Raw genomic sequence first — 12,086 nt, forward strand, 5'->3', positions numbered from 1 at the left:
TTGGGTCACACTCGGCAATGCTCGTGGGTTACTCCTGACTCTTCGCTCAGGAATCACGGCTGGCAGTGCTCAGGGGACCATCGGGCTTACGGGGGATTGAACCCGAGTCAGCCACGTGCAAGGGAAGCGGCCTCCCCACCGTCCTACGGCTCTGACCCCCACCCACACTGACTGACCCTGGAAACCATTTTTTCAAAGTGGATTTGCGCTCAATCTCCCTTTGCTAAATCTGCGCCCCAACCCCCTAAACCCTGGGGGTGTGTTGGGGGGATTAAGGCGGATTCCAGATGTTGTGGCAGAGCCTAGAGCAGTAGGAGCGGGGCAGGAGCGTGGGGGTCTCTGAGACCATGAGCAGCTCCTTCAAGCGCGGCTCACTCCGCAGCGCGGCCTCTTCGGGCTCTCAGAAGGTCAGTGATTCTGGGAGGCGAGGATGGACGGGCTGGAGGGGCAGAGGTGGGCAGGGCCATCAGACCCTCCCGGGACCCTCTCCTTCCTCTGTGCCTGATGCAGGTCTGGGAGAGGGGTCCCACCTTCCCGAGGGCAGTGGGGGGGCTGGCGCAGGAGGGGTGTGGCCAGACGTCTCAGCTGGCTCCTGGCATACTTGCCTCAGTGGACCCAACAGCTCCAGGGACAGCTCTCCGGGGTGACCAGGCAGAGGGGGGCCCTCCCACTGGTTCTCTGCTAACCAGGTCTGTGATTGAAGATGAGAACTCGGGACAGGGGACTCCCTGGGCATTTTTGGCGGTGCTGGGGGTCTCTAGGCTACACTTGGCCATACTTGGGAACCTCCTTTAGTGCCAGGTTGATGAGGGGTCACCTGTGCGCCAGGTAGCGCCTTCATTCCTGCACTATTGCCTGCACCCCCCCTTTAATTAATTGAATTTTGGGGGTTTGTCTTTGTTTTGGAGCCGTGCCTAGCACTACTCAGGGCTCAGTCCTTGCTCTGTGTTCAGGGCTCAGTCCTGGCTCTGAGTTCAGGGCTCACTCCTGGCTCTGAGTTCATGGATCACTCCTGGCTCTGGGTTCAGGGATCACTCCTGGCTCTGTGCTCAGGGCTCACTCCTGGTAGGGCTCAAGGGACCATATCGGGTGCTGGGGATGGAACCCAGTTCATTGTGTGCAAAACCCTCCCCACTGTTCTGTTTCTCCAGCCCCTCTCTTGCACCTTTGTGGGAGCTGCAGAGGGGCTCAGGGGTCGGCTGAGGCCCTGGAATACCTCCAGGATGGGGGTGGGGGTGGGTGCTGCTCTGTTCCCAGAAGGAGCAGTGCGTGGAAGGGGATGTGGTGCCCCTGCACACACTCTAGGGTCCCCCCAAACTCTGGAACTCTGGCCCCATTTGTCCCCAGTCCTGCTTGCCAGGATGCTGGGAAGGGTGGCCCTGGGTACCCGGGGGGACCTTAAATGACACACCCTTCTCCATCATTCTTCCCCTCCCCCCTCTCCCCTTCCCATCCCTCCCCTCTCATCCCCTCTCATCCCTCTCTCCTCAGTTTTGGGATCACACTGGCTTGATGCCAGGGTACAGCTCCAGGCAGTGCCTGGAATCATGAAGGAGGAGAAGTGGAAGGGGAGGGTCCCTGCAAAGGACACCCCTTCACCCCAGTCAACTCGCTTAAAGGGTCAGCAGCCACCCAGGTCTAGAGTGAATCCACACACACTCACATATTCTCACTCTCACACTCACACTCTCACATTCCAACACTCACACTCTTACACTCACATTCGCAGGGCCTTTGGCCAAATCCAGGGGCCCTCCTCATCTCCCCCAAAGAGCTTCCCATGCTTCTGAGATGCGAGAGCCACACTTAGAAGGACCCACTGACCACCAGGGTCCCTGGGCTTGGCCTGGTCTGTGCGCAGAGTCTGCTGATCCTGCCTGCAGGGCTGAGAAATCGCTGTCCCTGGGAACAGAGCCCTTGAACTTGGCTCCAGACAGAAAACCAGGGGCTGAAGCAGTGAGAAGTTGCTTGCCTTGCATTGGGCTAACCTGGTTTCAATCTGCTGGGGATCCTGGCCAAGAGTGAGCCCTGAGCACAGAGCCAGGAGTGAGCCCTGAACACAGAGCCAGGAGTGAGCCCTGAACACAGAGCCAGGAGTCAACACTGAGCACAGAGCCAGGAGTTAGCCTGGAGTTCAGAGCCATGAGTGAGCCCAGAGCATAGAGCCAGGAGTGATCCCTGAGCACAGAGCCAGGAGGCATCCCTGAGCACTGTATCCCCCAAACTAAACTCAAACAAAGCCTCTCACTCACATGTGCGCCCGGTTTCAGCGGGCGCACTCTGGAAATGGCTAGGAATGGGGTGCTCTCGTTCTCAGGGAGCAGATGAGGTCTTGGCAGGTTGCGAGTCTAATGGCAACATTTTCCCCACCACTACAACAGCCCTCAAGCTGGGCAATAAAATTGTTGATGGAGAATGAAAGAGAACATACTTGGCGGGGGTGCGGAGGGAACCAGGCTGTGAGGAGTCAGAGGAAGTGCCCCCACTGCCCGCCAGGGTCCAGGGCACCGGTTCGGACCTGCCCTCCTTCGGCATTGCTCGCTCCTTGCCAGTTCCTTGTCTTGTAACCTGTTGGCTCAAACATCAGCTCTCTCCACCCGCACCCTTAGGAAAAAGCACCCGCTGCCATATGTCATCTAAGGGGGGGGGGCGTCAAAAACTCCTTCTACCACCTTGGGCCTGTGTGACTGACCAGCATGGGGTCCTGTGATCACAGACTGAGCCCCAAACCCAAAACCCAAGGCTAGAGCAATAGTCCAGTGGGGAGCATGCTTGCCTGGCACGCAGCAGACCTGGTTTGATCCCCGGCATCACACAGTGCCCTTGGACCCCACCAGGCATGATCCCTGAGCACTGAGCATGAATCAGCCCTGAACACCGCCAGGAGTGGTCCTACCCATGCCCCCAAAGAAACAACACAAAACCCCTAAGAAAGATGAATTCTGGGGTCCCTGGAGCTCCCTCACGAGGCCCCTCTTTCAGGAATAGCCTGAAGTATCCGTGTGGGAGGTGGAAAATGTGATTGGGTTTCCCTCATCTGTTCTGCATTTAATTGCTTTGTTTGTTGGGTTTTGGGGACCACAGCCAGTTATGACAGGGCTGGGGCCAGGCAGGGACATTCAAGTGGGAAAGCAGCTCACCTGGGCAGTGGCCATGGATCCCACACAATGTCAGCTATGGGAGGTTTTTAGTCTGGTTTGCTGTGGGCCTCACCTGGCAATGCTCAGAGCTTTCTCCTGACTCTGTGCTCAGAGATCACTCCTGGTGGGACTCTGGGGACCTTATTTGGTGCAAGGGATGGAACCCGAGTCACTGCAAGGCCAGCATCTGGTTCGCAGTACTGACTGTCCAACCCATGCCTTGTTCTTCTTCTTATTTTTTTTCTTTTCGGGTCACACCTGGCGATGCACAGGGGTACTCCTGGCTCATGCACACAGGAATTACTCCTGGTGATACTTGGGGGACCATATGGGATGCTGGGAATCAAACCTGGGTTGGCCGTGTGCAAGGCAAATGCCCTACCTGCTGTGCTATCACTCCAGTCCCACCTTGTTCTGATTTTATTTTTATTTTTATTTTTTATTTTGGGGTTACACCCAGTGATGCTCAGGGGTTACTTCTGGTGCTGCTCAATGGACCATACAGGATACCAGGATCAGTGGCATGGAAAGCAATTGCCCTAAGCCCTGTATGATCTCTCTAGCTCTCCCCTTCAAGGTTTGAAAAATAGAGAAAAGTGATGAAACTAATCTTAAGACTAGGGTTGAAATTATAAATAAAAGAAATATTAGAAAAATAACAGAAATGGATAAAATTGAAAGTCAGTTCTCTGGAAAGATCAACTTCATTAAAAAACCTTTAGTTAGACCATGAAAAAAGAGAATCTAACTCAAATGATTGGAATGAAGAATGGAAGAGGAAGCAACCCTACTGATATTTTAGAAATATGAAAGATTCTAAGAGAATGTCACAACAACTGTATTCGACATACTGAAGGCCCAGATGTTAAGTTCCTGGAAAGTCACAATTGATTACAACGGACTCAAGAAGAAACATAACACTTGGAATTGATGGAGAAAAAGTAAGATGCAATGATTAATATGTAGACTTCCCACAATGGAAGCCCCAGATGGTCTCTCTCGGGATTCTACCAAAATGTGGTCAATTTCATCAAATTTGGAAAGAAGAATTCTGTCCACGCTTCACAAACTCTTACAGGAAATAGAAGACAGGGGACATTTCCCAACTTTTCCTACATTAATAGTATTACCCAATCATAAAAACTAGACAGGAGCCGCCCAGAAGCTGTCGAACAACATGCTAAGACCCCATAGTTTGCTCAGAAGAGTCTTCTTGCAAACACCTTGAAGTTTAACCATATATCTCACCCTCCTCTTTTTTGTTTGTTTGTTTGTTTTATTTTTTGGGTCAGATCCGGTGATGCTCAGGGTTCACTCCTGACTCTGCACTCAGGGATCACTTCTGCCAGTGCTTGGAGGACCTTATGGGATTCCAGGGATAGAACCCAGGTCAGGCACATGCAAGGCGAGAGCCCTCCCTATCCATTGTACTGTATCTCCAGCCTCTGACCATATATTCTGTTGGTGACATTGAAGAGAAGGAAGAACAGTCCAAAATGCTGATGGAAACGCAAAATATCTCTGTGTTAGAAGTGTTTTGCTCTTAACAAAATTGCCCATGTGGCCATTAGCCCCTACAAACTCAGTTCTAGGAATCTGGCTTGAAGATTACTGGAAAAAATGCAGAAGGGCACGTGGCAAAGCTTCTGTTGTTCTGCCACGTGTGAAGTCTGCCAGTAGGCCGCCGTCCATTGGCTGAATCAACTTGCGTGCATTCAGCAAAGGATTAGTGCTCCCTGGCCACAAAAAGAAATGAAGAATAACTAAGTAGCCCCTAGGAGAAGTGGAGAGAAGTTAAGTGCAAAAAATCCAGGAATGGGGCCAGAGTGACAGTACAGCAGAAAGGGCGTTTGCCTTACACTTGGCCAGTTTGGGTTCGATATCCGGCATCCCCTAGGGTCCCCTAAGCACTGCCAGAGTGATTCCGGAGTGAAGAGCCAGAGTAAGCCCTGAGCATCACTGGGTGTGGCCTTGAGACAAACAAACAAAACAATATCAAGGAATGAGGTAGAAAGAAAGAATGTAAGTAGAAAAGAAAAGTCCCCAACACCACCCATTGTCAGTGTTTTGGGGGTGACTATGGGCCTCTCAGGCTGTTCCAACCCTGGTTTGCAGGGATGCAGTGGGAGAGAGTCATGTGGCACTCATGAGGCCACCGTGACCTCTGGGGCACTCTCAAATGATCTGAAAAGGAATCAGGGGTGATGCATGCCTCATCGCCTGGGGCACAGCCCCCCTGCCCGAGGAGGGGCTTCTGAAAGAATCTCTCTGTCCCTGTCCCACTTGGGGAGCCAGGCTGGCCCTGCCGCCGGCCCCCTTCAAAGGGAATGTGGGAGTGGACCCATCTCTCACCCTCTAGGGGCCTCTTTTATGGAGCCCCTCCCACCCCCCAATGTCGAGCAGACTGGAGTTCCAGGGGGCTGGTTTCCACCGCGTTGGCCTGGAAGTCAGATCACAGGGCCTTTGCCTCACCGAGTCACGAGGCTGAGCACAGACACTCACATGCTGTTCAGGGGCGTTTCTCTGCTGAAAGGGTGGGGGAAATCCTCCGCTAAAAGGGGGGGTCTTTGGCTAGTGCCCTGCTGCCCAGGAAGGAGAGAAGGAAGAGGTGGAGGGGGAGGAGGAGGAGGAGGAGGAGGCGGAGGAGGAGGGAGACGGCTATTCTTGTATTGCTGTGGCAGCAGGTAAGTTGCAGCTGGTGGGGAGCTTAGGTGGGGCTGTATCCAGGTGCTGCTCCTGTTTCCTGGGCCTTCTCTGGCTGCATCTGGGCAGGTAGGTCCTGTACAACAGCTCACAGGGACGTCCCCAGGCCACCCGCACCCCAGATTCCTCCAAGCAGCATGTAGGGTGGGTGAGAGATCCTGCCCCTGCCCCACAGGGTTCGTCTCCACCCCCTCCCATCATTTGGGGGTCCCGACCTCCTTTTTTTTGCTTTCTGGAACCCCAGAAAGTGTGGGTATGCAGAAATCAAGGGTTTGTGCATGATGGCCTTGGCTGGCTCATATACTGGGGCTTGATTTTGGGCTTGGGGGTTGCACCCAGTATTGCTCAAGGGCTTCTCTGCTTGGGGGGAGGTCACTGCCAGCAGTGCTCAGGGGACCGTGCATGATGCTGGGGATGCAGGAGGGTCTCAGGCATAGCAAAACATGTGCTCAGCCCCTCAACAAGTCTCTACAGCCTCTAGCTGATTTGGGAGGGCACACGGGCTCCCAAGCAGTGCTCAGGGGACCTGACATCCAGTTCCATTGCTTCTCAGTCAACAGATCTAGAAGGCTCAACTGATACTCTCACAGAGAGGTGATGGGCTTGGGTCAGCCACACTAGGGGTTCCCAGGGCTGTGCTTGGGGTTCTCAGGGGTTCACGGGGTGCTAGGGATCAAATATGAGGTCTCACACATAGGGCTGGGTTTCTGTCCTTCATGCCAGCTGATACTTTAGCAATACTTAAAAAATTAATTAATTGATTGATTGACCGGTTTGTGGACTACCCCTGGCAGTGCTCAGGGATTACTCCTGGCTCTGCACTCAGTGATCACTCCTGATCAGGGATCACTCCTGATGGTGCTTGGGGGACCATGTGTGGTGCTGAGGATCGAACTCAGATCAACTGCGTGCAAGCCAAACACCTTTCCCCCTGTACTGTGTCTTCAGCCCCTTTGCTCTTATTTTATTATTATTATTATTATTCTGTTTTGCTTTTTGGGTCACGCCCAGCATTGCTCAGGAGTTACTCCTGAGTCTGCACTCAGGAATTACTCCTGGCAGTGCTTGGGGGACCATATGGGATGCTGGGGATCGAACCCCGGTCAGCCGCGTGCAAGGCAAATGCCCAACCTGCGGTACCATCGCTACTGCCCATGTTCTAATTTTAAACCTCAGGGGAAAGTTCCTGTTCCCAGGACTGGGAGGGAGGTGGGAAGCAGTTGCTTCTCTGCCTGTGGAAGTGGGGATCGGGTGTGGGAGCAGTCTGGAGATGCAGCCTCCACACCCAGCAACTCAGCTCTAGGAGTGGTAGGAAATAGGCCTTAGGTGGGTTGAATCCACGGGTGTCATGTTTCTGTGGGAGACCCACAGTCTGGGCATAGCAGGAAATAGATGCCATCATTTTTTTCGTGGGGGGCAGGGAAGAGAGTTGGGCACATCCAGAATTGCTCAGGGGCTATGGACAGTGCTCGGGTTGGAACCAGGGTCTGTGGCAAGCAAGACAAGTGCTGGCTATCGTAGGGTTACTTTGAAAGCAACGGTCAGAAATCAAATGACAGTGTGGAGAATGATCATATTGTCCATTGCCCACACATACACAGACACACACAGACAGATACACAGGACAGAGAAATACATACCCCTCAGCTATTCACAGAAAGAGCCTGGGCTGATTCTTTTCTACTTATTTATATATTTTTGCTTTTGGGTCACACCAACGGTCCTTAGGGCTTATTCCTGGCTCCGTGCTCAGGGATCACTCTCGGAGGTGCTGGAGGGATCTTAAGGGGTGCTGGGGATCTAACACAGGTTGGCCATGGGCAAGGCAAGGCCTTACCTACTGTCCTATGGCTCTGGGCCCAGAGAGCACCCATCAAAATACTATCCCTTGTTATTTCTGGATAAAGCCCTTAGGTGCTGTGTTTTTATTCCTTTGTCACGCTTCTTTTACTCAGATGCTTTTTAATAACCAATACAGTTTCCTTCTGTTGCCAAATGTTATATCCTTTTAAAAATATGTACCTGTTAGCCCAATTTAGCAGAAATAGTGGGGACAGGGGGTGGGGATGAAAATATTTGCTGGAATTGTGACAGTGTTGGCTGAGGACAGGAACTGAGAGCGAAGGTGTGGGGAGAGGGGAAGAGAATGCAGCCAATAGGCTTGGGATGGAATATTCAGGGAGGACTGAAGAGACAGGAGCTTCTCTTGCCCTGGACTTTAATAAATGGGAGCTGGTTTTGCAGAGGGAATATTTGGAGATGTTTCTGGGTAACAGATGTTTACCTAACAGGGTTAGGAGAGAGAACAGACAACAGTTAGGACACATGCCCGGGTGCAACCCTGCCTAGCCCACACACTGCAGAGTGTGGCCTTGAAGGACCCCCAATCCGTCCACAGAACCCCCAAAGTACCACATTCTCAGATGTTTGCATTGAAGCATTGGGCCAGTTGACTGGGAATGGCTGGTGGGGTTCCCAGGGCTGTCTGAGCACTATTTGGGAGTTCCCACTAAACAAAAAACCCAGCAAATAATCAAACAGCATTTTCACTCCTAGTCTTTGCCATGATATTCGAGGTGCCCATTGACACTCTCCAGAGAGTGTTTTAGGCCCCAGAAAATGTCTCTGGAAACATCAACTAATGTGGAACATGTTGGCTGCAAGTCTTTCTGTCTTGCTGGTTATTTCTGGGAGAAGACTGGAGTTGTGTTTGGCTTGGCCCTTTGCAACTGCTTCTTGTTTGCTGAGTTGGTGGGTGCGAAGGGAGGAACTGGACACGCCAGCATTCTGAGTGCCGCCGCCTTAGTTCTGAGCGAGCACAAAGCCGAATTTTTTTCCTAGTCATGAATGATCTTCGTTCATATTTTCAGAAAATTCGCTTTTGCTTCAGTTGAAAAGTAATTTCAAAATGTTCTGTAATGTGTGTGTGTGTGTGTGTGTGACATTAGAAATCTTCATTCAATGCTTTTGTGACTTGAATTTTTGTTTGTTCTTGGGATCACACCTGGTGGGTACTCAGGTCTTAACCCTGGCTCTGTCCTCAGGGATCACTCTTGGCAGGCACTGAGGGCCTTATGGGATACCTGGGATCGAACCCAGGTGAACTACATGTAAGGCCAGCACTCTCCCTGCTGTATTATGCCTCTGGTCCACATGTCCTGGATGTCAATGGCACCCAGAACCTAGTTGGCCATTGATGACCAGCAGAGGACTCTGACCAGTCAACGCCTAGCCTGCCTTTTTGCTCTTATTCTTTTATTTTAATATTTATTTTTCACAAAATAAAAATTCCTGGTGGTGCTTAGGGATCATTCCTGGTAGTGTTCGGGGTGGGAAGGGGGTGCCCTATGTGGCATTGGGGATCAGTAAGGAGCTGGCTGTGTGCAAGGCCAGTCTCCTTTTTGTTTTGTTTCTGTTTGGGGGCCACACATGTTGATGCTCAGAGCTGACTCTTGGCTCTGTGCTTAGGGGTCACTCCTGGTGGGGCTCAGGGCTCACACAGGTGCTGGGGATTGAGCCTGGGTCAGCTGCATGCAAGGCCAGCCCCCTACTGACTGTACTATCTCTCTGGACCCTTAGCAAAGGATTTTAATGACTTTGTTTTTGTATGCAGGCTGCTTATCACCAACTGCAATAGTCTGATGGTGATGATGAGTAAATAAATGCACCTTTTAATAAAAAGATAAATTCTGAAGGTTCTTGGAAGTACATTGGTCTAATTTCTACTCCCTTACTCCACCCCCACCCTCCAACCTTCCAGAGTCAGAAAGCTTGGCTAGAAAAAACCTTCTGCAAACGGGAATGTGTCTTTGTAATTCCCAGCACTAAGGATCCCAACAGGTAAGGTGGAAGCCACAAACAGTCTTTTGTTACGGGGTGTGGAGGGGTTGGGTTTTGAGACCACACCCGGTGATGCTCAGGGCTTACTTCTGGCTCTACACTCAGGAATTACGCCTGACGGCACATGGGGGATCCTATGGGATATTTTTGAACCTGGGTCTGCTGCATGCAAGGCAAACGCCCTTCCCACTGTGCTGTTGCTCTGACTCCTTTCCCCAGTTTCATGTCTTTGGGGACAGTGAATATTTCACTGCTGTCAATGTCAGGGTGTCTGTGTCAACTTTCTGAAACTTCACCAAGGACCGATTTTGTATACAAAATGATTCACCTCCAAGAAAAGGAGTGCTCCATCGGCCAAGCAGAGGCCCCTGGAAGCCGTGGAGGCGACTGGAGGGAATTTGGTCTTGATAACTCCTCTCTGAGGTGGAGCAGAGGGGTGCGGGGTACAGGGGTCTGTCTGCGCATGCAGTCTCCCAGTGGGCAGGGTTCCCAGGCAGGACGGCGGGTATGGAGCACACAGGCTGTCCTGGTTCTGGAGGGTTTGCCCTCATATGTCCCCAACTCCCCATACCAGCACCCCACATCTCTCCCTGTTGTTGTCTCAGTGCTGTTGTCTCGAAGCCCAAAGGTCTTTCGTGTTCCATGGGGTGACTCCTAATCCCAGTGTCACCCACGGAAGCACCTCCCTGGTGAAGAATCAAGATCACCAGGCAGGAGAAGGGCGGAGGGGTAGAACAAAAGGTAGATTCTGGGGATGAGATGAAAGAAGTGTGTCCAATGGCAGCATCACTTGAGTCACTGCAATTGTGGGCCTGAGCTAGAATAAAATCCAGCTCACTAAAATCCAGCTGACTGGATGCAGACCCACATGGATCCCCAAAGAGCTTTAGCAGGGCCTACCTGGATGCACGGAAGTTGGGTTATCCAGGGTTATTCCACCCCTGCCCAGGGTCCAGGCACTGATCCAGGGGACCCCTGGAAGAGCTGAGAACCATGTTCCTCAAAGATTGGCTTTGCCTGTCCCCATGTGTAGGTGCTGCTGTGGCCAGCTCACTCACCAGCATGTCCCGCCTCTGCCGAGTGTCACTGCCAGCAAGGATGACGAAGGCACGCAGGCCGAGGCCCAACCCGAGAAGTGGACTGTGGGCAAGCACACGCAGAGGGTCCCGACCGACTCGTATGGCCTGCTCGAGTTCCAGGGAGGCGGCTCTTGCAACAAGGCCCTGGTGAGAGGGAGGGAGGTGCGAGCCCGCAGCACCCCCAGATTTCTTTTCTTTCATGGAGGGGCCCTCTGTCTTTCTGGGGAGTTTGGAAATGAAGGGCTTGGAAGCTGGGCCACATTTCCAACCTCCCAGTGCCTGGATCCAGCCCTGCAGAGGTTGGTGTGAGAAACCCCCACTCTCCTTTGGGGTTCGTTCTTTAAGGATCATTCTTTGGTTGCTTTTCTTTATTATTTTAAATTTCATTTTATTATTTTGGAGGGATTTGGTGCCACACTTGGCTGTGCTCAGGGATGACTCCTGGTTCTGAGCTCAAGGATCACTCCTGGCGGGGCTTGGAGGGCCATATGTGGTGGTGGGGATTGAACCTGGGTCGACTGTGTGCAAGGCAAGCTCCCTACCCACTGTACTATCTCTCCAGCCCCCAGTCAGACCATTTCTTTTACTATTTTATTTGACTGTGCTGGCAAAGCAAATCCACTTGTGGTCTGAACAACACACGGTATGGTCTTCTAGCCTGGCATTGACATGTGGACATACAGTCAAAGAAGTGACATCCAGGGGCTGAGATAGGATTAAGGTTAACATACAAAGGCCATTCCCTCCCGAAAAGGTAAAACCTTGAGGGGAAGCCCCATGTCCTACACTGGTAGCAACTTCTCCCAAAGTTTCTGAGCCCCTTCCCAACTGATTCCTCTGAGATAAGAGTCATCAGAAAATATAGGACTGAGGCCGGAGCAATAGCACAGTGGGGAGGGCATTTGCCGTGCATGTGACCGACCCAGGTTTGATCCCCAGCATCCCATAGGGTCCCCAAGCACTGTCAGGAATAATTCCTGAGCACAGAGTCAGTAGTAACCCCTGAGCATCTCTGGGTGTGGCCCAAAAAGAAAAAAAAAGAGAAAGAAAATACAGAACCAGTTGTACTGGAAGCTAGTTCAGATCAACCAGAAACTAGTTTGGGTCTTATTTTGTTTTTTTTTTTTCAGGGGTGTTCAGGGGTTGCTCCTGTCTCTGCACTCAGGAATCACTCCTGGCAGTGCTCAGGGGACCCTATAAGATGATGGAGATCAAACTCAGGTCAGCCATGTGCAAGACAAACTCCTACCCATTGTACTATCTCTCCGTCCTCTCTAAATTTTTTTTTTTTTTTGCTTTTTGGGTCACACCCGGCGATGCTCAG

The 12,086-nt window shown here is 51.9% G+C and overlaps 1 protein-coding gene across 1 annotated transcript in view; it reads left to right on the forward strand.

Moving 5' to 3' along the window:
* The first annotated feature begins 347 nt into the window (after window positions 1–347).
* Window positions 348–12,086, forward strand: part of TRPM1 (transient receptor potential cation channel subfamily M member 1) — a 66,511-nt gene continuing 54,772 nt past the window's right edge. Inside the window, exons 1-3 of the mRNA XM_056124712.1 lie at window positions 348–407; window positions 9,604–9,683; window positions 10,717–10,909. Of these exons, the coding sequence (XP_055980687.1) occupies window positions 348–407; window positions 9,604–9,683; window positions 10,717–10,909 (333 nt within the window). The remainder of the gene's footprint in view (window positions 408–9,603; window positions 9,684–10,716; window positions 10,910–12,086) is intronic.

The sequence above is a fragment of the Sorex fumeus genome, unplaced genomic scaffold (assembly GCF_029834395.1).
Source record: "Sorex fumeus unplaced genomic scaffold, SorFum_2.1 ptg000051l, whole genome shotgun sequence".
In the NCBI taxonomy this organism is placed as follows: domain Eukaryota; kingdom Metazoa; phylum Chordata; class Mammalia; order Eulipotyphla; family Soricidae; genus Sorex; species Sorex fumeus.